Genomic DNA, 27,524 nt, shown 5'->3' on the forward strand with positions numbered 1-27,524 from the left:
GGAACTATCCAGAAGGCAGTGGCCAGTGTCAGCGCAGTCACCGACAGGCAAAGACGCGCAAGAAGAGTAGAGGAGAAGAGGAGGACTTTTACAACTTTCATTGCGCTTTGTTTTGTTGAAACTGGTCATTGAATTGGTGCTGCAGTTTCTCCAGAGATGAGTTTGACGGGATCTCAAACCAGGCTCAACCAGATCGGCCGCAGATCCAGCTCCCGGCCGGATCTCACCAGTGCGGGCTTGGGCTACACTTTACCCCGGAATGACGGAGGGCTGCTTTACATGAGTGGAAATGGATACAGTTCTGATTTCAATGATGGCTATGTGCAGACCACAACACACACTTTCTCCAAAAACTCACTGGGAGGAGGAGGAGGAGGAGGAGGAGGAATGCAGGGGTGAGTTTCCATTAATAAATGACCAAGTTGTGTGTTATTTATAAACAAAGTCTGGAATAAAAAGTCGAACTCAAATATTTCTTATCAGAGTTATACAGTACAATCACGTTCATTTTATAGCTCTACTTTTACTATATCTCAACAATTGTTTATTTTATATTTTGCAAGATAAGGAAATTTTGGTGAAACATCTGATAAGAGGTGAATACTTAAGTGTAAAACAATTGAGAGGACAATTAAGTGTCCAGATACACTACACGAAAGAGTAACATTTTAGCAATAAAATCTTGGCAGTGCCAAATATGACCTTTTGCACTGTGAATGTTATTTAATTATGGCGCAAGACAGGAAACTGTCCATTAACCCTGAAAGAACTGTCACACTGACTGAAATGTAAAAAGTACTTTCAGCTGTGGTCGAACTTGCAAAAAATGGTTAATGCACTGTGAATATGGACTTAAATGCATGAGGGTCAAAGACGAAAAAGGGTTTTCAAGCATCAAAACAAGAAGTGCAATACAGCTTTGAATTGTTGTTGTTTTTCAGTACATCAGAATGGGTCCTGTTTAATCTGTTAGTTTTTTTCTGGGCACAAATTAAATATCATACATTTTTACCATGATTTACAGAAGACACCCACTAAAATGTCATTCAGTGTAACAATCAGGGATATTTACAACAACAACAACAAAATGCCATATTAAAGACATATTAAAGGCTAATTACTTGTAATTGTACATTTTTAAACTTTGCCCATATGTCAGCAAGAATTTAATTTAGTATTCTCACTTATTCTATATATATTTTAATATGTACCGGTCAGAATAAGTATGTTGTTTCAATTTTTACATAAATATAAGTGTTACACTGAATGACAATGGAGCATTTTGACATTTTATTCTCCCATAACTTATTTGAAACCTTAAAACGAGACATTTTACTTGCATTTAATGTGCTTTCTATGTATGTAAAATCACTTTTGTAAATTTCTATTGATGTGACATCTAAATGACCCATGTATTAAAATGAATGGTACATGATGAAATTCATAAAGTATGGCTTGTTTGTTTTTAAACACAGCATGTTAACTACTATCCCCATTTGAGAACATGTTCTGATCTGTCTTCTAACTGAAAATGTTGGAAGACTGAAATGATAAATCTATCCAAAAGAACAGGAAAACTTAGTTTTCTGTAAAACACCTTAAATAGTTAAAGTGACCTAATGCATACCTGCCAAAGTGCAACTACATTTTTGTGTATTTACTTATTTATTTATTTTTTTAGCATCACATCCATGTCTGTTCATAAAAGAGCTCAGATGCTTTACCAGGAATGTATTACCTACCTGAAGCGAGCGCAGAACCTCCTGGAGAACGTAAGTGTCATTCACACACACTTTCACTTTGATGCATGTGACGCACAGTGATTGGAGCTTTTATTGATTCTTCATGATTCTGATCTTTTTACGTGTCATTTTTCTGCAGATGGCACCAGCTGCTGAAGTGGACAAGAACATGATTGCGGCAGCGGAGGCCATAGAACAGATGAAGATGTGTGCCATAGACTTACGGAACGCTGGTCTTCCCAATGATAACATCGTCCGCAGGTCAGTGTGTGATTGAGTGTGTGTGTTGTGACATAAACACATGCTTACTTTAGTATGCAGCCCAGCCCACTACGAGTACATGTCAGTAACCAGAAATATATTGTGACATATGTTCAGCAAGAATGGGTGTTTCTTCAACTACAGACACTATTGGAATCGTGGAATTGAAAATACACCTACTTAAACACACCATCACTAGGCTATTTGTCCACCAACATGAATCATAACAATAACCATTTTTTCTGAACCAACAAATGTCATTTCCACAACATCTGTAATGATTTATGATGTTAAAAATAATGTGGTAGACATTACATTTTAAGAAGAAAATGTCTGAGTCACTTGCTAACCCTTGTGACAAAGAAGTGCACTTTAACATACTCTTACTTACATAAATAATACACTTTAAAAGAATATAATTCAGTGTGAACTGAGTGTAATGTTTATGTACAATTAAATGAAAATATATTATAATTTAAATTTATATTAAATGTAATTAGTTGCTTTTTTGACCCACTTAAGTAATTCTTTATATGTAATTTCATAATTACTTCTATTGAGTTTGAAATATGGGTAAAGTTACTGCTGAATGTACTGACAGGCATTTATAATAAACTAAAATATACTTTAATGTCAAATTACACATTTATAATGATGAAGTTGCAATTTAGTACATTTATTAACTTTAAATGTAATATTGAATAACACACTACGGTTAAAATATAATCAAGTACTTTATATGTGCTTTAGTATGTTAGTCAAACAAGTGCACTTCTTTAAAGCATGACAAAAGATTATTACAACATAAAGATTTAAAATGTACTTTAATGTAAGACTTTTAGTTTGAAATTATTACAAAGTGCAGATTGTAAACGTGTATTAAGAAATAGTCATGAAAGTGAACTTAAATGGTCTTTTATTTGATTAATATTACATTATCTGTAATTCAGTAATTATTAGATTTGAAGTGCACACTCAATACAGTTAAGTGCAAAGGGAAATCTAATTTCATAGATAATATCTTCACATTTTTGCATAATTTTAAAAATGAGAGATTTATTGGAAATGCACTCAATAAAAACAGTTCTGATCGCAAGTGATTGGATTTTTTAAATACTCATTTTAGTGCATGTGTTATAATTCATTACAAGCTGTAACCAAAAATACAAATTTTAAAGTTTTGGTGGAAATGACATTGCAACTGAAGGAGAGTCGTGATTGGCTAAAAAAAAAATCACAGCCGTGATTTGCAATGATAATACAAAGTTAAACTCTCTTATTTTTAATGCAGTTTGTTGAACAAACACCTAAATGTTTTTGAGGATAAAATAAAGAGGCATGTAAATTCAAAGTGTCCGTTCTTGATTGTATCTTCCAGCTGGGAGGAGTGTCACAGTTTCCACACAGAGATCCGTAACTCCATCACGGGCACCACTCTCCGCAGGACCGGCACTGTGAGCGGATGGGAGGATCCCAGCAAGAGCTTCCAGGAGGCAATACAGTGGATCAACCAGAAAAAGGTTTAAAACGGCACACCTGCTCTAGTCTTGCACAAAGAGTCATTCACTGGATACACACTGCCTGACTGCTGTTGGGATTTAAATGGGCAAATGCTTCAGAATCTATGATTGGATCATTATTGCAGTGATTATTATGTTTCTAGCATGTTTTATGTTTGGCAGCGGTTCTTTTAACCCTTAAAGATGGAGTGTGTCGCTTTTCATTTCTTAAACAACCATGTAGGAAGACACATTGTGGCCATATTCCAGGACAAAGCCAAGACTCATCAGTCTCAAATTGTGAAAGAATGGTTGGGAGGGAGCATGAAGAATCATTTTCACACATAAATTGGCACCTCTGAGTCCAGACCTTAAATCCATTGAAAGGGATGTGCTGGAGGAGACTTTACAGAGTGCTCACCTCTTGCATTGTCAATACAATCTTGACCAAAAAATGATGCACCTCTTGATGGAAATAAATGTTGTGATGTTATTTCTGTAAAGTGTCATCCTGGAATATGGCTATGATGTGTCTTCATACATGGTTGTTTAAGAAATGAAAATCTACACACTCTATCTGTTAGGATTAGAAGAAATGTTGCCAAACATATAACATGCTAGAAACATAAGAATCACTGCAATAATGATCCAGTCATAGCCTATTTAAATCCAAACAGCACCTTTTTTTTTGGCCGGGCAGTGTATAAATGAATACAATCAGTCTACCTTCTAAGGAATAAACAGCTTAAGTAAGGAGTAATTTATTTATCTGTCATATAAATGATTTCATTGAATGGTGCACTTTCACTGGGGCGACAGTTAGATAAGTTGAAAAATTTAGACTAAAATGAAAATTTGAAATGGTACCTTGGCAATAAACTGAAGCACTAAAATCATTAACTGAAAATAAATAAATACTAAAACTGGAACTTATTTATAAAAAATAAATTAAACCTAAATAGCAATATTAAAAAAAAAAAAAAAAAAAAACTAATAAAATGACAAAAGCACACAACAAAATGACTAAAAATTAAACTAAATATGAAAACTAGAAATCAAAATATTGATAAAACTAAAATAAAAAGTTAAATACCGCTGGTTGTTGGACTGAAGCTAGAAGAGAACAATATTCTTTAATGTTTTTGTAAGACATCTCTTCTGCTTCACCAAGGCTGGATTTATTTGATCAAAAATACTTTCAAATATTGTGAAATATTATTACAGTTTAAAAGAACTGTTTTCTCTGTGAATATATACTAAAATATAATTTATTCCTGTGATCAAAGCTGAATTTTCAGCATCATTACTCCAGTCTTCATTGTCGCATGATCCTTCAGAAATCATTCTAATATGCTTAATGTGCAATTGTTACCTTGAGAGCTGTTTTTTCCTTGATTTAACTTATAAATATTATATATATATATATATATATATATATATATATTGGTATAAATGAATGTATTTAGGTTGATTCAGCAGTATTAAATCCTATTCATTTAGATGTTATCAATTTTAGAGTACCATTTTTTTCCAGTGTATGTAAACTGGCACAGCAGATCTGCTGGTCAGTTTATCTCCTGAGTTGTCTAGAGAACATCAGTGTGTTGAGACGACTCAACTCTCACCACACTGATTTCTCTCACCACACTGAATGACGTGTGGAGGGTTTACAGACAATACAGCCCATAATGACAGCACTGCACTGGAATTCACCCTCACACCTCAGCCTCCTCCTTCTCGAGTCCTAACTGGTTCAGTGTCTGCGAGAGTAATGAGATTCTGGCTTATCTCAGATTTTGACCCCCTGAAATCTGACTCATTTCCACAGAAAATAGAGAGAGAGAGAGAGAGAGAGAGAGAGAGAGAGAGTGTAGGAGTGTAAGAGACTCCCTGACTCGTTGTTACTTGTGTTAGTGTACAGAAGGACACACACACACACACACACAGTAGGAGACACACCCAGCACTGCTGCGACACTCCCACCTCACTGGCTGTTTCAAAGCTTTGAGTGACTGTGGAAGATGAAAGACTTCAGCTTTCTTCAAAATTGAAAACATAAGCCGATTTTCCACTGTTGGGCCAAACGGTTCTCATTGCGTAACCGTTCCATTCTGTGCGGATCCGGGCCAGCTGGTACAATTACGGTTTCATTTTCCACTGTGGGACTGATAACAGAGCTCTTTGGAATGTAATACAAAAGCAGCAGTTGTTGCCTTGGTAAACCAACGGTTTACTGATGATAGGAGATGTGAATAATGTCTGTGTTATGGAAGATGATCAGATATTTCTTTTATTTGTGTTTACGTTGCTCAAATAGAGCGCTTAGCCAGCTACAGGCAACAGACAAGTGACCAATCCTGAGTGGCGACGTCACTTCACGGATTCTACCGAGAATTCCGGGCTGTGAACGGTTTGTAATCGTGCCATTCCAGGCTCAAGTGGAAACACAACTGGAACAGTTCCTTGCCATTCTAAGAACTGTTCGACCCGACAGTGGAAAAGCAGCTATAGTTCCACCCCAAATTCACTCCATTGATTAAGCCAATGTTGTGTTGTCGGGTCCAGTCAAGCTTCTTTCATAGCAACTGTATACACTGAAAAAAATGGTAACCTATAGAGCTGCACGATTAATCGTTAAAAGATGGCGATCTCAATACAAACACCCACACGATAGTGATTTGTCTCTCTTCAACCACACAGTATCGTTACTCCTGTGCTACAATAATTCATATTATCACAGAAGAACTGGGATAAAAGTTTATAATTTGGATATAAACACTGATGTCTGCGGTAGCGATCAAAAGTAACTTGATGCTTCAAATAATGATCATATCGATTACATCGTTACACCAGTAGGTGGCGACAAGTGACTGTTTCATAAAATGTATTTGTCATTGAATCATTCATTCAATAGATGTTCAAAAACACAGATTCATCCAGTAAAGAAACAAGCGAAGACTTTATCATTGAATCATTCACTCAATCCGATTAAAAAAAAAAAGTATTCAAATTAAATATTTTTAAATCGACTGCAACAATTAACATTTTGCCAGAAGCTCTAAATGACACATTATTTTGTTTAGTTGTCTAATCAGACATCGTGATCCCTGTTTTAAATAAAAATATTGTGATTCTGTGAAAATGATAACATCTTAATTAACTGGTTTTATTCAAGTCAAAAATATGATTTAATATTGCTGAATCAACCTAAGTAGATTCATTTATCCTAATTCCAGTCCTCATGACCATTTGTGCTCTGCGAAGTAGACTTAAAAGTGTATTTAAATTTAAATTAAATTAGATTTAAATCCCAAGCAGGTGTGTTTGTATGAGACGCGACAGTCAACTATCATGATTACAGGTTAAATTAGATAAAAAGACGTGTTAATAAATTACGTTTATTTTCATATTAAACATCACAACATACATTTATCATTTAGTTTAGGGCTTTCGAATTTGACAAATTAGATTAAGTGAAATTTATAATTGATTAATATGTATGTAGATACTATATAAATAAAATAAATATATGGATTTATACAGATTTTATACACATGTAGGCCTATGTTAAATGAAAATATGGTAATTTATATTATAATTATTTATAAAAGTATATAATGGCGTCAAATTGTAAACTCCTCTAATATGCGCAACTTCAGTTTCGTCTGTGTTTGATAACATTGCAGGGTGTTGCGACTGAACGCATTTTGTCAAATGAAGTGAACTTCAGCAGGGAGTAGGGAGGGAGCAGTAGGGACCCTGTCAATCAGGACGCACCCAAGTTCATGGAGCTCTCTTTTAACGAGCTGATGATCTGAATGAGGTGTGTCAGATAAGAGAGACATACAAACTGCAGAGCGGGGAGGTGTGAGGACTGGAATTGGGAACCCCTGATTTATAACAAACAAATCATTTTCATGGGTTAAATCAAGTAAAAAAACAGCTTTCAAAGGTAACAATTGCAGGTTACTACTTTTTACAGTGTGCTGCTTACAAATGTTGCACATTTATCATCCACCTGCGACACACACACACACACACACACTCAGAGGTTAGACAGAGAACACATTGTTTCTCCTGAGCAGGAAGGGGGGGGGAGGAGAAAAACAGGGAGTGTCTGTAGCCAAAGAAACAGACAAAAGCAGTGAAAGCGACTGGGGTTTAACTGGATTGCAGTGCTTTATCATTCTTATCTCTGTCTGAGTGAATACTTGAAATAACTCTGCAGTCACCTAAAACAACAGCGCTGTTGCTCACCCGTCTCGAGGACCCTGACCCTGATTATATAAGAAGTCGCTGATCTGAGATCAGCATGAAGAGTGTTTTAGTCCACAGCTGGAGTTAATGATTAAGCACTGCCACCTAGAGTTCATTATGGATGTTGCCAAAAAGTGCACTAATTATTAACTTGTGTTCAAATATATATGCTTTCACACACTTTTATAGGAGACAATTATCAATTTATCACATTGTAATTAAATGATGGGCTTTAAAGTGAATCATTTATGCACCGAATAGAATTACAGAATGAAATAATGGCTTCTGCAGCTTTTATTGAAATAAGAGGATAAATCCAGAATACAGGAATACAAAGGGAAACATGCTTAGACAATTCCCGACAATCAGCTGAGGAAATGGAGGTTATATATACACACGATAGGTGAAAATGAAGGTATTCCAAAAACAAGGAAACCAGTGAATAACAGGAAGAGACACAGGAAGTGAATATTACAACGGAACAAAACTGTGGAAAAAGGCTGCGTCCGAAATCATACATTGTTTAGAGTAGGTACTTATTTTGATTAAGTAATTACTTCACGACTGCTAAAAAGTCATCATGTGACCTGCCAGTGTCAGTTGCGTCGCTTCACTGCCATTCACAAATCCTTTCCTGTGGCCTCATGGGATTGTAAAGTGTCCATTGTATGCACACTTAAGAATCTCGTCAGAAGTAGTAGGTCATCTGGGGACTTTTTGTGTACTCTTGTGCTGTGAATTCGGACATGCTTATTTTGTCACATACTGTTTTTGCCTACTATATAGTAGGCAAGTACGTGATTTTGCATGTGCGAGCCCAGATAATACTGCGTTCCAGTTCGCCTACTTATACTACACCCTAAAAGTATGTACTTCTGAGTGTGCAGCAGAAGCTCAGCCAACAAAGAGCTCTCAGAAAATTCTCAGTTTACAAGTTGTAATTACGAGCTCTACGAGGACGTGAACGCTTTATTCAAGTCGGAATTTTGTGATTATGGTAATTTCGCATACATGGACGAATTGGGATGCAGAATAATAAGTCCTTAAAACTAATCAAAATAAGAGTTTTTGTAACAACAGAACAGAAAATAATTTTAATATGTATTGTATTTTTTTATTATAGAAATTATAAAGCAAGAACTTTTGAATGCAAATATGAGAGATAGTTTAGTTTGAGATTTGTGAGGATAAAATAGACATTACTGTAATTATATTGCACTGTCAGACTTCTGGAGCAGATCAGGTTTACGGAGTAAGTTCCTGCGGTTTCCAACAGTGATTTTGAAACAGATAGTTAGGGATAGCTGGGTTATTCTGATTTAATTGCTAACCCTTCTTTCCGGGATACCCTTTAGTCTTTATATAATGAGAAGTGTAAAATGGTTGTGTTTGTGGGCATATGTTTATGTGTGTTTGTGTGCGTTTTAGAGACTCATTGAGACCTCACCCTTCGGTGAAGATGCGGAGACCATCAGCCAACAAATCATGAATCACAACAAGTTCCACAGTTCAATCCAGAGAAGCCTGGAGGTGGACAGAGCACGGGATGAACTGGTATGAGGAAAAATTAAACTGCATGGTAACGCAAGTGTCCAATATTAAAACTGTTTTAACAGGATGAATTGTAAGAATTTGATACCTAATTCATGAATTATGATGATGATAAAATATGTGATGGGGAAAAAAAAAAAAAAAAAAAAAAAAAAAAAAAATACACTGAGAGTTGACAGGCTGTGTGTTTTATTACGAGTGTGATGAACATGCATAGACCGAGTCCGTTTGTGCTTCAGATGCAGAGCCGAGAGAAGGCTGCACTCCACTCTCTGGACCAGGAGTGGGACACGTTACAGGTCAGCTAACTAAACCAAACCAAACAAACACAAAAATACAGATCCTGATTCTGATTATAAGCCTTACACTCACTCCGTCTTAGATTATTTACCTTCGTTTATTGTTCTCAGCAGATTCTGAAAATATATATTATAAACAAATATTACAATGATCAGATTGTTATTTTGCATTACAAGCAGTTCAAATGTAATTTAACTTATGAAGTGCTGTGAAAAATTATGCCCTTTCCACCATACTGTACAGATATTGGATTATCATTTTACTGCCAAAAGATAAGATCAAGCATATATTTTAACAAATGACACTTTGTAGTGATTTGTACAGCTTAAATGGACATTTGAAAAGGTTAGAATCAAGAGCCAATTAGTAGAACATCAATAAAGATGTTTATAGAAGCCTCGGTAAACATTTGGTCAAAATGGTGTGATCATGCCAACATTAAAAGAGCTGCCGCTCAGAATGACCATTTAAAGGTAACCAAAGTAATTTGATCAGGGTTAAAGGGCCATTCAGTCGCTGATTCAGTTAACCAACACATAATAATTGCAATGTCATATAATCAACAATAACAAAAACTCGTAGGGGTGTCGCACAAAGGTTAAAGGCACAATATGTAAGATTTTTGGATTAAAATATCCCAAAACCACTAAACAATGTTATATATTTTGTTGACTTGTGTACTTACGTAACGGATGAGCAAATGATGAGGCCAGGACGAATCCGAGTGCACACACAGATTTAATAAAAGTCAAATAACAGACAATCCAGACTGGGAAACAGGCAAATAGTCCACACGAGGATAACAACAGAAATCCAGAAGACACAACGAAAAAAAGGCCTTCCAAACACCCCCGACCGAACACATGAACACCATCAATGACTGACAAAGCAAAAGAGAAACACAAGGGCTATATATACACACAGGGAAACAAATCTAAACAAGATAACAAGGGGGAGTGGCCAATAGGAAACACCTGGACAAACTAATCAACATGAAAAACTACAAAGAACTACAAAACATGGCACAAGACAGGAAATAACAAAAGTCCTCACACAAGTCAGGCTGGAATCATGATAACTTACATTATCCCAAATGTTTCCAAGAATGTTTAAATCCAAAGAATTAAGCAATTTTAACCAGGACATATACGTGCGATGCCTATCAATGACATCATACCCGCGTTACCCTCGATTTCCGGTTTTATTTTGTAGAAACCATTGAAACACCAAAGACACTTTAATATATAATGTGTTTTATTAGACACAGTTTGGATATATTCATCGACAGAAAATTAATCATGTTATACAGATCAACACAGTAAGTCTTATTGTTTAAATCTAGTTTTCTTGATTTACCGCGAGTACCATGTTTTACCATGACTAATATCGATCTAGCTTACTGCAGTGTGCAAGAAGTGTCTCATAGTAGTCGCTGAGCGAATGCAGAGTGGCATTATAACAGCTTTCAACACACAAATGTATCTAATATGATAAAACAACGCTGCTTTACCGGAAGAAGCGGAAGTGCTCGTCTGCGGCATAATAAAAGCTCCGCTGCTCTCAAGCCGTGTGTCGCACTCGTCTCTCATTAGCAATCGACCTTGTTCCGCTCCAACACCCTGTTTCATACTACAGTAATGCTAATAAATCTTTAATATATTAGCTCATCCATGAATATGATTTCTGAGTCCCATCGGATTCTTTTCCACCGGCTGTAGACGTGAAGACAACACCTCCCATGATTCCGCCAAATCAAGGCATCATCAAGCTACGCCTTAGTTTTGAATAAGCAACTTCTAGCGGTGAAAATTACATATTGTGCCTTTAACTTACTGTCACACAAACTCCAATGAATGTCCACACAACAGCAGTTGACGTACAAGAGCAAACCTCATTGGTTCTTGCGCGTCAAGAGCATTTGAGCTTCTGTTTAGCATATTTGATGTGCTCTATGCATGTGCGCTGATCAGTGTTCATATGTGAATAAAAGCCTAGAATTTACATTTTTAGGTGAACTAACCTGTTAAACGCCAATTTATTACTTAAGTAAAAGTCAAATATTAGAGTAAGAAGTACCTGTTTCAAAAAGTATCCAAAAGTAAACATAAAGATTATGAATTTAAATACATTCATATTATAAAAGGCAACCAACTCTCCAATATTTGAGCATCTTCAAAGTAGCTTAGTATATCTCTGCATTCTCTCGTCCAGCTTCATGAGCTGAATCTCACACCTGTTGTTGACTGCATTAATATGTTGTGATCTTTTCTTCTTCCCTGTGTGTAGAAAATGTCTCATTTGCGTGTAGCTCAGCTGCGAGACTTGCAGGGCATCATCGAGGAGATCTCCAGAGCCATCATGTGGGTCAACGACAGAGAGGAGGAGGAGCTGGTGTTCGACTGGGGCGATAAAAACATCGACACCTACATCCCCCGCAAACAAGAGAGCTACTCGGTGAGGAGACGCACTCAATCGACACATGCTGTGTTTAACCATGAGCAGAAGAAATAGGGCCAGATTTACTAAACTGGGCACATTAGTTTGAGACTGCAATCCCATAAAAGCTCAGAGGGGAGTGGAAAGTTCTGCGGCTGATCTGCTAAATAAAGGGCAGGGAATAACAGGGAATCTTTAAAAGCAATAAATCAAGAACTGTCCTTTAATCTCTTTGAGCTCCAGTGAGCCACAGGTGACTGTCAAAGACAAGATTGCATTGAATGTGAATCTGGAGCGCATCCTCTTTTTAATTAACATCGTATAACAGTACAAAAGAGCTCTGCTATGTATTATTAAGGCAGTGAATATAACTTGTGATTATAATGACTGCAATTTAAACACATATTTTGCCTTGTAAATCCATTCATTGTTGGTGTCATAACCTTAGGATGGGCAATAAGGTTTACAGAAATGTTTCATTTGTTAATATTAGTTAACTACAACATAAACTAACAATGAACAATACTTGTACAGCATTTATTAATATGTTTATTAAAACTATCATATAAGTGCCTGATGATTTTAGCTTATTTTCCTACTAGAAACTGATGAGTGATCTGGAAGAGAAAGAGAAAGAGCTGAATAAACTGAAGACGAAGGTGGACACCCTCCTGAAGAACCAACACCCAGCGTCGGATAAGATCGATGTGAGGAAACCTGCTCAACACACAGAAACTCTGGCTTAGCCTAATTTCACAGTCAAAAAAGGTCCATTAGTGATGAATGAAGCACAGCTCGCACTGAAGACACTTTCTCACCAAGAATAAAATAATTAACTTTTATTATCATTGTGAATCACAGCTGTGATTTTAGCTAATCACGACTCTCCCTCAGTTGTGATGTCATTTCCACCAAAACTCTAAATTTAGTGTTCTTGGTTATTGAAGAGACACTGGTGTTGGTGACAAGCGTGCATGAGATGAATTATGACACATGCACTGAAATGAGTAGAAAAAATACAATCACTTGCGATCAGAACTGTTTTTATTGTGATCTTTCTCTGGCAAACAATAAAACGAGTGAAAAAAGCTGATGGACCCTGGGCAAGAGAGACGCATATGATGGGCTCTTTTACATTTTTTGACAATCACATAGCAATAGTTTTTCATAGTTAAGAACTTTACAAGAATTTTCATCAGTTAATTTAGCTTGAACCACTTATTGTACAGGCGCAGATCTATTTTAGATCGTTTTATTAGGTTTACAAAAATAAACACAGGGGTTACTGTATAATGTTGTATTATAATGCTGTATAATGTTGTAAAATGAATTCTGCACAGCACTGTGAATAAGCTCTTCTCTCTGGTTCTTTCAGGCTTACATGGACACGCTTCAAACCCAGTGGAGCTGGTTACTGCAGATCACCAAGTGCATCCATGTTCACCTGAAGGAGAATGCAGCGTACAGCCAAGTAAGGCTTCAGCTGGATATGAATCTTTGATTTATGATTAAAACAACTGGTCATGGCTAAGGGTTAGAGCTGGCCCATATGAAGATATAGTGTATATTGTAGTGACGAGTACAGAATTGATGAATATTCATGTAAACATACACACTGGCTCAATGATCTGGTCGTAGCAGCCCAAGATTATCAGTGAATAATGACTTTGGGCCTGAGAGGACTGATTCTGTTGTTATTCCTTTGTAGTTCTTCAAGGAAGCCAATGAGACGTACACCAAACTGCAGAAAGACCACGAGGCGATCCGTAAGAAGTTTACCTGTGACAAGACCACATCTCTGGAGAAACTCACTGACATGCTCAAAAACCTGGAGGTGATGCAGATATGACTGCCGCAAAATCGAAACACCTGTAGTGTTAAACAAACAAACACGTAGCTTGTGAAGTTGAATATGGTGTGACTGCACTTCACAAATCACCATGTGCTCACAAAATTCTGTTCATGTTGGTGTGTTTGTGTAGAAAGAGAAGGAGAGGATGATAGAGAGTAAGAGGCAGGTTCAGACGCTGGTCAGCAAGTCCAAGAACATCGTGTGTCTGAAACCTCGTAACCCAGAGGAGAAGAGCAGCAGTCCGGTCATAGTGAAAGCTCTGTGTGACTTTAAACAGGATCAGGTGAGTCTCATCCGTCACAAACACATATACTGTAAATATATAACAAATCTATTGAATGAATGATTCAATGACACACTTCATTTTTTCATTACTGGATAAATCTGTGTTTTTGAACAAATCTCTTGAATGGATGATTCAATGACAGATACATTTTTAAACAGTCACTTGTCGCCACCTACTGGTGTAACAATGTAATCGATACAATCTTTATTTAAAGCGTCAAGTTACTTTCAAAAGGCGATTTGCTCTATTTTGATCGCTACTGTAGACATCAGTGTTTATATCCAAATTATAAACTTTTATCCCTGTACTTCTGTGATAATTTGAATGATTGTAACAGAACCCAGAGTTTATGGTGTGTTTAAGTCCTCCGGGGAAGTCCATATATTACTGAGTTGGGAAGTCGTAATTACGATGCCAGTCACTTCCGTCGAATGGTGGTGTTTCTACAGCAAGGTTTCTTAACTCTACTTCTAGAAAATTGCTGCATATACCAAGCATATAATAACTTTTTCAGTTTCTGAGACAAGTAAACATTCAATTTCAACAAACATTTACTGTCAACTATTGACATTGCATCCATTGATTCTGCCATGTTTCTCATTGATGTGCCCTCATCTCAAAAAATCCAGTGTTTCCCACTCGTAATTACGACTTTGTGGTGGTGTTCATGTGCCTTCAACTCATAAATATGATCTTTTCGACATGACTTTCGACAGCCCTAGTCCGACACAAAAACCCAAAGACCTTGGTTAGTTGTTTCAGGTGTCATTTAAAGCTAGAACTAAATTCTCCAGAAGCAAGAACCCTGGTTTAGTATGTGAACGCACAGTGCATGTATTTCTGATGTTTCTGCAAAACCATATGAACCACTGAAACACAGTGTGGGTGTTACAGAAGGGCATTCTGAAGGGGAATGAAGGCATTCTGAAGGACAACACGCAGCGCAGCAAGTGGCATGTGACTGGACCTGGAGGACTGGAAATGCTGATCCCATCCGTGTGTCTGATCATCCCACCGCCAAACCCTCTGAGCATCAGTCTGGCACAAAAGTACGACAAAAACACACATGCACACAGATCACAGAGCAACTGACAGTGTACAGAAATGCATTGATTCTCTGATTGCCTGACAGGAATGAGCAGTACTATGAAGCCATCATGTCCATCTGGAGTCAGCTGTACATCAACATCAAGAGTCTGATTTCCTGGCAGTACTGCATGAAGGACATTCAGCACATCAACTCCCTCACGCTCTCTATGGTATAAGATGCATCAGAGCTTATTCCCCTCCAGCTAATTTTAGATGCTTGCTGCTCCATTAAAAAAAAAAATAATAATAATGATACAAACATTATTAAATAATGCAATTCATTAAATAAACATGACTATTATTATACAATTTGGGCTGGGATGCTAGCAATCCGTTATTTCATGGTAGAAACATGCTGGCAACAAGCTAAAACATGTTAGCAATTTGCCAGTTCATGTTAGAGACCTGCTAGCAACAAGAACAAATATCTGCCAATGGGGTTAGAAAAATAAACTTGAAAAACTCACTTTATTTAGATTTTTTAGAAGTTTCTTTTAGCCTCTTAAGTAAATGTATCTTGCTTTAAGTTTGCTTTAGATATTTTTACTGGAAAACAAGATAAAAATGATAAAAATCATTCTTTTGCGGCATGTAAAGCTGCTTTGACTTGATCTTTGGTTTCATATGGAATTATATTTCAACAATGTCTCAATCATTTGTCTCTTTTAGCTCTCAAAAATGCGTCCTGAGGAGTACCGCAACATTATTAAGAGCCTGGAGATTCACTACCAGGAGTTTATGCGTAACAGTCTCGGCTCTGAGATGTTTGGCGATGAAGACAAGAGAAAGATGGAGATGCAATACGCAGGAGCACAAACCCATTACGACCAGCTGGTGATCCAACTGCCCGGCTATAGTAAGACCAAAGACACTCACATGTTCTACACATCCAGTCACATGTTCTAATTATTATACAGGACTGAAGTTGCCCATCCCTGATTTAGGACGACTTCATTCCGTTACTGTTGCTTTACAAAGGAGATGTTTTTGTCTTTCAGGGGTGAGTGGGATAAAAACTACTGACGTGATGGTGGAGCCAGATGGGAAGAAGGTGGTGATGCCTGGGAAGACAGTCAGCTCGGGGCTGAATGTCAATCTCATGACAGATCTGAGCACTCTCAGACGCAGACTAGAGGCAGCAGAGTCAGGCTTGATTCAGCATCTCCACGTGTCTCTGAAGGAGAACGGTGTACAGCAGTGCTCCCAAAGACTTGTGGTGCTGCAGGTACAATCACTATCAGTGGCATACTCTGCTGGAACAACCAGTGATGGACTAATATATTGTCCAAGCTGATTATCAGCCAATATTAAAAGTACATTCACATAATGGTCTGTTTTATCAGGGTGTACATCGTGATCTGGACTCCATCCGGGACGAGTACCTGCATCTGAGGGAGAAGATTTTAAGAGAACTGGATGGAAGCACTAACCCAGAGCAGACCCAGTACCTGCGCAGTGAACTGGACATCATCAACCAGAAACTGGGCAGTCTGCAAGGCTTATCAACTGCATATATCCAGAGGCAAGAACATTTAAAGAGGACCTATTATGCTTTTTTCCATGTTCATCTTTCTTTAGTGTGTAATGTTGCTGTTTTGAGAATGAAAAAGCTCTGCAAAGTCCATTTACATTTACATTTACATTTACTCATTTGGCAGACGCTTTTATCCAAAGCGACTTACAAGTGAGGAATACAACAAGCGAGTCGTCATGACGAGGCAAATAGACGTCAAAAAGTGCTCACAATACAAGTCTTAGGTAATGCTCAGAGTATCATAAGCTACAATAGAGAGGGATTAGAGGAAGTGAAAGGATAGGTATAATTTTTTTTTTTTTTTTTATTAAGATGAGGTTAAGTGCTCACGAAAGAGATGAGTTTTCAGCTGTCTTTTAAATATTGCCAGGGATTCTGCATTCCGGATAAAGGCAGGAAGATCGTTCCACCAGCAAGGAACAGTGAACGAGAATGTCCTGGAGAGTGATTTTGTGCCTCTCTGTGATGGTACCACAAGCCTTCGCTCCTTTAATGAGTGTAGGCTTCTGGTAGGAGTGTAGACTCGTAAGAGTGAGTGGAAGTAGGAGGGTGCAGAGCCTGTGGCAGATCTGTAAGCAAGCGTCAACGCCTTGAATTTGATGCGAGCAGCAATTGGTAGCCAGTGAAGAGAGATGAAGAGAGGCGTGACATGGGCTCTTTTGGGCTCGTTGAAGACGAGACGTGCTGCAGCGTTCTGAATCATTTTTAGAGGCCTGATTGTGCATGATGGCAGTCCAGCCAGAAGAGCATTGCAGTAATCAAGCCTAGAAATGACCAGGGCCTGGACCAGAAGATGTTGCATGTTCTGTTAGAAAGGGCCTGATTTTCCTGATGTTGTATAGTGCAAATCTGCATGACCAAGTGGTCTTTGCAATGTGGTCTTTGAAGGTCAGTTGGTAATCCAAGATTTCTGGCCGAATTTGATGGGGTAATAGAAGATGTGCCTAGCTGGATGCTGAAATCATGATTTAGAGTCGGATTGGCAGGGAAGACGAGAAGCTCAGTCTTTGCCAGGTTGAGCTGTAGATGATGTTCCTTCATCCATGCCGAGATGTCCGCCAGACAGCTTGAGATTCGTGCAGCTACTGTGGGATCATCTGGTTGGAATGAAAGGAAGAGTTGTGTGTCATCAGCATAGCAATGGTAGGAGAAACCGTGTGCCTGAATGATGGGACCAAGTGATGTAGTGTAAATGTCCCTCCAAGTCCCTCCAAAGGAAGTTATTCTCTATATTACTGCGCACTGTTACCGAACCTCTTGAAACGGCTCTATTGTTCGTTGGGGAACGAACACGTCACAATATTCCAATACATCAACATGGCAGCAATAAATGTTTATTATGTCAAAGGTGTTTGTGAATGTAAAAGGTCTGCAAAGTTTCAGAGATCAAAGATAAATGGAGTTTTTATCTTCTAAAAGAAAGAAGCTATTCTGAATTGCCTGAAATGAGTTAGTTAGTAGGTCTTTTTAAGACATTTGCATAATGGCAGCCTATGGTCTTCATTGCCTGCCCCCGAACAACATCTACTTTAACCCGCCCTCAAATACTGTAGTTGTAGGTTGAGACTGGAAGGGTTTGGTTTGTGTTGTTCATGTCGATAAGACACTGTTTTCTGCTGCCAAAACAAATCCACTTTAATGCACTTTGAAAGGATAAGATTGATGCAGTAAAACCAACGCCATTGATACTGTTCATATCAATGTGTACCAAGTGCTGAGAAAGAGTTGAAATTCAGGTAAGTTAACAGCCGTTTAACATCCGACAGGCGCTGTAAGTGGTCTACCAATCACAACAGACTGGACCGTCTGACCAATCAGAGCAGAGTAGACTGAATCCTTTATCGAACCGTTTCATACACGTTGAGAAAAGAGCTAATGCTAATGAGCTAATCTATATTATGAGAAAATTAAAGTGTTTTTTTTACCTTGGGTGCATGTAAACATATTGTAAGAACATTGTAGGAACATTTAAAATAACATAATTGGGGTACTTTAAGAGCAGTGTTTTGATAGCTCTACAGTGCTTACACTTTTATGGGGAAATTAACCTGTACATTAAGATATGATAGTAGAAAGTATTATTAAGAGAAATAATGAGTAGAGTTTCATAGGTGTTTGTCTGTGTTTTCAGGCTCACTGCTCTTCAAGCTCTGCTCCAGAGCCTCCTGCAGGCTGAGGACATCATTAAAGTCCATGAGGCTCGTCTTACAGAAAAAGAGACTTCTTCTCTTGATCTGAATGAAGTGGAAAATTACTGCATGACTCTGAAGGTGAATTTTATGCACTTATTTTTTCCTATAGAATTATTGGTTCCACAAGATTATTTAAATGGTGAGTCCAGATTCAGAAATTGGTGCTACGTGACTAGAGAAAACAGAAAAAAGGCAGTTGTCTTCCATTTTGCCAAATAGTTAGGAGAACTTCAACACCCATAATGCACTGGGCTTGTTGCCATCCAAGGCCACTCCCATTCTGCTATGGATACGCTTGACCAGAGTCAAATAGCGCCTTGCTTTAGCAGGAAATACTTCTAAGCAAACTTTTAGTCGTAATAATGTTGACTTGTATTGTTATAACGTGTAAAAATGTGAATTTCTCAGTCCTTGTGATAGAGCATGTCTCATGTATATGTCTATTTGAATGTGATGTCTTGTGCCATGCAGGTCATGAAAGCAGAGCTGGAGCAGAAGAGGGGTGTTTTGAAGGCTATGGAGTCGGAGCTGTCCAAGGCTGTACACTGGAATAGTCAAATAGACAAATCTTTCCATCAGTGTGATGTTGACCTGTCCAGATACGCAGAGCTCGTCGGACAGATGACTGACCGCTGGCGCAGGATTGTGACTCAGATTGATAGCAGGTGTGGAGAGATATGGTGCTGGTTGCACTTTTGGGATACACAGCAACAAATGTTGTAGAAATGTAGAACCACCATAATTATAGTTTTATTCCATTCCTTGCTTGTTTGTCAGGGTATGGGATCTGGAAAAACAAGAGAAACAGCTGAATCACTACAAGCAAACAAGCTCCATGATGAACAGATGGATTCAGGAAACACGTCAGCGCCAAGATGCCCTCCAGATTACTAAATTCAACAGCGTGGATAATTTAATGGACCACCTGAACCAGCAAAAAGTCAGTCCAATACATTTTTTATTTCAAACAAAAAATGTTTTTTGTGGTTTTAGTTTTAGTTTCAGTTAAATATAATAACCCTGGTTTGGATAAAACATGTTATATTGAGAAAAATATTTTTGTCAACCAACAGGCGCTGTATTCTGAGATAAAAGGAAGGAAAGAAAAAGTGGATGATGTGGTCAAAGACTCAGACACATGTGCTGCCTCCATAAAGGTGAGACTCGACTTTTTTGTTTTGATTATTACAAGAAGTATATACATATAAAAGCAAAAGGCTGAGTTCTCAGATCACTGTTTTCACAGGACTATGAGCTCCAGCTGGCATCCTACAGTGCAGGTTTGGAGACGCTGCTCAACATTCCCATCAAAAAGACTATGTTGCAGTCTCCAGCCACTGAACTGAGGCAGGAGGTAACAAAACCTTTCACGTGTAGCACTAAACATTGTGGACTAATGTCACAGATCACAGATCAGATTTTGAGTGTATGAGTACTCAATATACCTTCACTGACTTGTAACTATTTCACTAAAGGCAACGGAGTTGCAGTCACGCTACATAGAGCTCCTGACACGTTCAAGTGACTACTACAAATTCCTTGGAGAAATGCTGAAAAACATGGAGGAGTTAAAGGTAAACATTGTGTCTCAGACAAGATGTGTTGTGAATATATCTTTTAAAATAAAAATCCAAATCAGGGAGTCGAGAGAGCATGGAGTTCATGAGATGCCAGTGCAAAATTACAGATAAATGCATAATCTATATTATTATATTATTATTAAGAGTGAGAAATATTTGGCGGGGTTAAATTGCATTCACTTGTTTAAGACATATTTTATTTATTTTGGTTTACTACCACTACTCATTGTGGACTTTTCTTTTTAATTAGATGCGGAACACTAAAATTGAGCTTTTGGAGGAGGAACTGAGACGTCACAAGGACGATCTCAGAGATCAAACCCATAAAAACAAGTCACTGGAGGACAGTCTGTCTCGCTATCGGCTGGAGCTGACCCAGTCTAAAGAGCAGCTTATATCTATGGAGGAGGTGAAGAGAACCCAGGCTAGGCAGTGCAGTAGTGCTCAGGAAAGCCTGGACAGCACCCAGAATCAGCTGAAGAGCTTACAAGACGAGATGTCCCGCCTCACGTTTCTCATTGAGGAGGAGAAACGCAAGCGGAGGCTGGCTGAGGAGCGATACACCAACCAGCAGGAGGAGTATGAGCTTGCTATACGCAAGAGACAGAAGGAGCTGGACGAGCTCAGTATGTCCAAAAGCCAATTTGAAAGGGCCATCAAAGAAAAGGAGCGAGAGATTGAACGGCTGAAATTACAGCTGGATGATGAGGCCTCCCGGCGCAGTGCAGCAGAAGCTGAGACCTCAAAGGTAAGAACGCAGTTGAACCAGGAAATTAATAGCCTAAAGCAAACGTATGAATCTGAGATCCACATCACCAAGACCACTGTGCTCAAGTCAACACAGCAGAAGGAGGAGGAATCAGCAGCTTTAAGACTTCAGATGGATAGGTTAACCTCTGAGAAAAGAGACCTGGAAGAGGAACTAAGAAAGGTGCAGCTTTCTTTCTCCCACTCAGAAGCAGCACGGAGGAAAGCAGAAGAGGACGCGCTTCAGCAGAGGTCTTCGGCGAGCGAGGGAAGCAGGTTCAAGAGGGAACTGGAGTCACAGATTCATCTCATTACGCGTCAGAAGGAAGAGACTGAAACAAGACACAGGGTGGAACTGGCAGAGGCCAACAGAGTTGCTCAGGAAAAGGCCCGTGAGATTACCTTGTTGACCCAGAATCTACAAGACGAGACCAGGCGGAGGAAAGCCGTGGAGGTTGAGAATCAAAGTCTCAGACAGTCGCAGGCTGAGATACTCGCTAAGCAAACTTCAAGCACAGAGGTCATTAACAAGTTGAAGATCTCTGAGCAAGAGCTACTCATTGTAAAGAGAGAGATAGAGATGCAGAAAAACGATAAGAGCAAGTTGGAACAGAATGCCGCCAGACTGCAGAGTCGCATCGGTGAACTGCAGTCCAAGGTGAACGAGTTGCAGGCTGAACTGGAGAAAGAGAAGAGGAATAGTCAGGATGAGCTCACGAGGAGAAAGCGAATGGAAACGGAGCTGGAGAGGGTGAACCAGACGTGCCGGGAATACACCACTACCATCAAAACTCTACAGGTCCATCAAGAGCAGGAAAGTGCGTCTGGACGCAAGTATGAGCAGGAGCTTCGCAGCTCTAAGGATGAGTTAGAGAGAATCCGGAAGGAGTACAAAATCAATGTAGAGAATCTGACCAGAGTGAATGCAGAATTAAAGGCTTTGCAACAGCAGCTTCTACGGGAACAGGCCCTTGTCCGTGAGGCCAATCAACGAAACGATTCCCTCTACAAGACAATAGAGGACAAGAGTCGAGCGCTAAATGAGAGCACCAGTGAGATTGAGAAGCTGCAGAGCCTCACTCAGAATCTTACCAAAGAGCGTCTGCGGCTAGAAGAGGAACTAAGGAGTATGCGACTAGAGCGAGATGATGCAAAAAGAAGCCTGAGCACCATTGAGAGTGAAAGTGCTTCCCGATTGTCTGCCATTCAGTTCCAGTTACAAACCAGCAATAACAGAGCACTGGAACTGCAGGAACTAATCAATGAACTGACTAAAGAGAGGGAAAGTTTAAGGGTGGAAATTGCCCAAATCCAAAAGCAGTTCACGGAGGTATTTTATTCTGAGCGACACAACTGATTTTTTTTCCAAATCAGTTGAATAAAAAATTCATCACCATTTTAATATAAAAATGGCTTTGCTGGGTAACGCTTTGCTGCATATTGACCTTTGAAAGCACATTTTCTGCATAACACTGCATGATTGCAATCTTTTTTCATATTTTCTCTGGTTTAAAAAATCCAAATTTTTGTTGCTTTATTCTAACCATTTTAATCAATCATTTTGAAATTGTGTGATGCATAAATCTTTCCTTTGTTAAATCCTCTAATTATAATCAGAATTATTTATCTTTCTGTGTTTCCAGACATCCATGATGATCCAGCGATCTGATGCCAACTACAAAGACATTGTGCAAGAGAGAGACAGTCTATTAATCAAACTGAAGCTGTCACAACAGGACAAAGAAAAGCAACAGCGGTATGAAGAGGAGCTCAGGCGCATCAAACTCTCCTTGGAATCTGAGACGAAACAGAAGCAACGTCTCCAGGATGAAGTTGATAGAATTACCAAGGATTTCAAGTACTGGAAAAGCCAATATGATTTAAAAGAGGGGCAGATCAGACAGAGTGAGGTAGATAGAGACAAAGTTGAGAGAGACAGGGCCTCCTTCCTGAGTGAGATCCAAAGATTGACCGCTGAGCTGAGGAGTGTGGAAGAACGCTACAAGAATCGTCTTCACAGCTCAGAAAAGGAAATCTCAGAGCTCTCTCGGAGGAAGGAGTCTTTGGAAATGGAACTCAGGAGGTTGCAACAGCGTCCAGTTGCAACCTGCAAGCATACACAGACTGATGAGGCTTCCAAGTCTGTCTGTGATGGTAATGTCAAGGGTATGACAGTGCAAGGTCTGCGCGGTGAGGTCTCACTTACTGAGCTAGTAGATTCCAACTTGCTTGATCAAACAGATTTGGATAAAATAAACCAAGGAAAACTAACGGGCAAAGATATCGAGTACAGACTCAGATCTTACCTGGGTGGCTCTGATTGCATCGCTGGTATCTATGATGAGGCTAAGGATAGGGTCATGCCCTTTTATCAGGCCATGAAAGAAGGTCTAATTCGACGGGGAACCACACTGGAGCTCCTGGAGGCCCAGGCTGCCTCTGGTTTCATAATTGATCCAGTCAACAATGTCTGCATGACGGTTGAAGAAGCGTGGAGGAGAGCTCTTGTGGGAAAGGAGTTTAAAGACAAGCTACTGTCTGCTGAGAAGGCTGTGACAGGATACAAAGATCCTACAACGGGAAATATCATCTCACTCTTTCAAGCTATCGAGAAAGAGATCATAGAGAAGGGTCATGGAATTAGACTCCTGGAAGCTCAGATAGCCAGTGGCGGCATCATAGATCCTAAAGGAAGTCATCGAATTGACGTGGAAGTGGCGTACAGGAAAGGCTACTTTGACCGTGAAATGAATGAGATTTTGTCATATGAGGGTGACGACACCAAAGGCTTCTTTGACCCCAACACCCATGAAAACCTCACATATCTGGATTTGAAAAAGAGGTGCATCAAAGATCCCAAGACTGGGCTTATCCTTTTGCCTTTGAAGGACAAGCAGAAGCCGAAGCAGACGACATCTCAAAAGAACACACTGCGCAAGAGGAGAGTGGTGATTGTAGACCCTGACACTGGCAAAGAGATGACCGTTCGAGAAGCGTTTCATCGAGAGTTAATCGACTATGACACTTTTCTGGAGCTTTCCGAACAAGAGTGTGAGTGGGAGGAGATCACTATTGAAACATCTGATGGAAACAAGCGTTTGCTTGTTGTTGATCGCAAAACTGGAATGCAGTATGACATTCAAGAGTCCCTAGATAGGGGAATCATAGATAAACAAACCTTTGACAAGTACCGTGCAGGGACTGTGACACTCACTGAGTTTGCAGCTATGATCACAAGTAAAAGCAATAGTTCGGAGCTTGCCATCTGCTCCAGTAGTCCTGAGGATGTTGCTACTTGCAGTAGTCCTACGCAAATCGCGCCATCATCTCCAACTGTCCGCAAACGATTTGCCAGTGTATCCATTACACTCTCCCCTCCAACTGATATTTTTGATGACCAGAGCCCAGTGGGAGCCATTTTTGATACAGAGACCCTAGAGAAGATAACCATCCCTGAGGCACAGCGACGTGGAATAGTGGACAACATCACTGCTCAGCGGCTCTTGGAAGCCCAGGTTTGCACCGGAGGAATTGTCAATCCTTCTACTGGCCAGAGACTCTCTCTGAATGATGCTGTACAACAAAGCATTATCGATGAAGACATGGCTGTCAAGCTGAAACCAGCACAGAAGGCTTATGCAGGTTTTGAGGATGTGAAGACCAAGAGGAGACTTTCTGCCGCCGAGGCCATGAAGGAAAAATGGTTGCCTTATGAGGCAGGGCAGAGGTTTCTGGAGTTCCAGTACCTGACAGGTGGACTTGTAGATCCAGAAACTGGCCGCCGGGTCAGCATTGAGGAGTCCATCCGACGAGGATGGCTTGATGGCAAAGGGGCCCAAAAGCTGCAGGATACAAGGAACTACATTAAGAACCTTACCTGTCCTAAAACCAAACTTAAGATCTCATACAAAGAGGCCATGGATAACTGCATGGTGGAGGAGAACAATGGCATGAAGATTCTCCAGGCTACGTCTATGTCTACTAAAGGCATAAGCAGCCCTTACAACGTGTTGTCAGGACCAGGCTCTCGCACAGGGTCCAGAGCAGGATCTCGCACTGGCTCAAGAAGTGGATCACGCAGAGGCAGTGTTGACTACACCTCCTCTGTTTCTTACAGCTACATCACATCTTAGCTATACAGTTAGTCACGATTCCTATGCTTAGTATGTACAATTCAAATTTAAGTATGATTTTCTATTCAAGAGGATTTCAGTATGGGTTTGGGATACAGAATGTAGATTGACATCTTCTTTCACTTTTACTAGCACTGATCAATTTTCTTGGGAGTTTAAGATGTCTTTTAGATTACTAATGTAATGGTATTTTTCATTATTTACACAAGGGGAATTTTAGATTTGTCATGACATTTAACTATGTTTTCATCATTCCTTATTTTGTTTATTCGGTATATGAGATTGTTTTCTAATATTTTCCTTTGCATGTTTTATTTACATTTTACATTACATTCACATTTATTCATTTAGCAGACACTTCTAGCAATATAGCACAGAGCCAATAGCCACTTTTCCACCATCGGGCTAAAGAACAGTTCTAGTTGTATTTCCACTTGAGCCAAATACGGCATGACGCGATTACAAACCATTCTTGGCCCAGAATTCTCAGTATTGTTGGCTAACCGTGCTGCTAGAATACGTGTGGTGACATTGCCACTCAGGTTTGGTCACTTATCTGTTGCCTGGCTGCCAGTTTCTCTGTAAATATTTGATCATCCTCCATAACGCGGATGCTATTTACAGCTCATATCATCTGCAAACTCTTGTGTTACAAAGGCAGCAACTTATTTGTATTACATCCCAAAGAGCTCCGTTATCAGCCCCAGAGTGGAAAATGAAGCCGTATGACTGGGCTGGATCGGCACGGTTAAGCAATGAGAACAGTTTGGCCTGACGGCGGGAAAGCGGCTAATGTTAGCCATAGAAAGCTACATTAGGAAACAAGTACTGTTTTTATCTAAATCGTCTGCTGATTTTGTATCAACATGCATCTACTAATTTCAAAGTAGAAATCATATATTTTGAAATTTGCTTATAATTAATGAATATTTGATCTGATTGTTTAAAACAATAAAAACTATCAAAATATAAACTACCATTCTCTCTGTTACTTATTATGCGTTCCAGCAGTTTTATAACACCACATTTGAAATTTCTTTTTACTCTTCACACCTTTCTTCTGAATATGAAAGCAAACCTGTGAATATGAGAGTCAGGGTTAAAATTTATGCTAGCATAGTAGCATGTGATTTACTGATGACTAAAATTACATGCAGTAATGATTTTTGTAACACTTTACAAAAAGGTCGTAGGGTAAAGGTTCTCCCCTTAGAAACGGTTTGCATTTACTGCATTTTTGGCAGAACATTTGAGGTCTGATTGATTGGTGAGTATTATGACAGCATGCCTCATCTGTAAATGCATTAATACAACCTGAGCTGAATTAAATAATGTAAATAAAAAGGTAACACTTTATTTTATAGTGTGTCTTTATACAGTAATTATGATAAATTGTGCATAGGGGAGAGTGGGGTAAGATGAGCCTTTTTTTACTTATGTGGTCCTCAAGATAAGGGAAAATGAGGCAGAAGTACAATGAAAGTATTTAAAGTAATTTCAGGATGTTTCCTATCGTTTTAAATGATCAGAATACATCTATGACAAAGGGTTCTAAAAATATGGCTTCTTATAAAAAAGTGTTCCTCTGGCTCAATTTACCCCAGGTTAGGGGTAAGTTGAGCCGAGTCAGAAGGTGTAAACTGACCATCTAACTGAATCTGAATCAAACCCATGTGAAATTTTAAAGCTAATGTACCTATTTTAAAAACTAATTTAATTATCAAATTTCCTTTTACAAATATTCTTTGTAAAAATATTTTACAAATATTTCTTTTTTTAAAGCTAAATTAAACAACATAAAACCAAACAAATGAAGTTGAAATTTCAGTATCTTTAATTGTTTGCATTTCTGAAACAATATGTTAAACACCAAAGTTGTAACCTTCCCATAAACAGACTAAACAGAGAGTTTGTTGAGTAAAATTAAATAAAAACTAAATAAGAATGAATAAATGTCACTGAAACTAATAAACATTTTAATCAAAAGGTTCTTGACATGGTAGTTTTTCTGCAATGTTGACCATGTTAGGCCATTAGAGACTACAGGTGGAAAGATATATATGAT

At 38.9% G+C, this 27,524-nt stretch overlaps 1 protein-coding gene across 2 annotated transcripts; it reads left to right on the forward strand.

Annotated features, from left to right (window-relative positions):
* Positions 1–26,432, forward strand: dspa (desmoplakin a). 2 transcript variants are annotated; one of them, XM_051912776.1, is made up of 24 exons: positions 1–395; positions 1,682–1,772; positions 1,882–2,003; positions 3,382–3,523; positions 9,188–9,313; positions 9,550–9,609; positions 11,897–12,064; positions 12,649–12,753; positions 13,422–13,517; positions 13,755–13,880; positions 14,029–14,181; positions 15,079–15,233; positions 15,317–15,443; positions 15,943–16,129; positions 16,272–16,498; positions 16,617–16,795; positions 18,939–19,077; positions 19,471–19,664; positions 19,777–19,939; positions 20,073–20,156; positions 20,246–20,353; positions 20,475–20,573; positions 20,830–22,656; positions 22,970–26,432. In XM_051912776.1, the coding sequence occupies exons 1-24, from the start codon at positions 157–159 to the stop codon at positions 25,457–25,459; spliced, it is 7,407 nt and encodes a 2,468-aa protein (XP_051768736.1). In that variant the 5' UTR covers positions 1–156; the 3' UTR covers positions 25,460–26,432. The 2 variants fall into 2 exon arrangements, with proteins under 2 accessions (XP_051768736.1, XP_051768745.1); XM_051912785.1 differs by having other exon boundaries at positions 20,830–21,327.
* Positions 26,433–27,524: the final 1,092 nt, after the last annotated feature.

This window comes from Ctenopharyngodon idella, chromosome 2, assembly GCF_019924925.1.
Source record: "Ctenopharyngodon idella isolate HZGC_01 chromosome 2, HZGC01, whole genome shotgun sequence".
NCBI classification, from domain to species: Eukaryota; Metazoa; Chordata; class Actinopteri; order Cypriniformes; family Xenocyprididae; genus Ctenopharyngodon; species Ctenopharyngodon idella.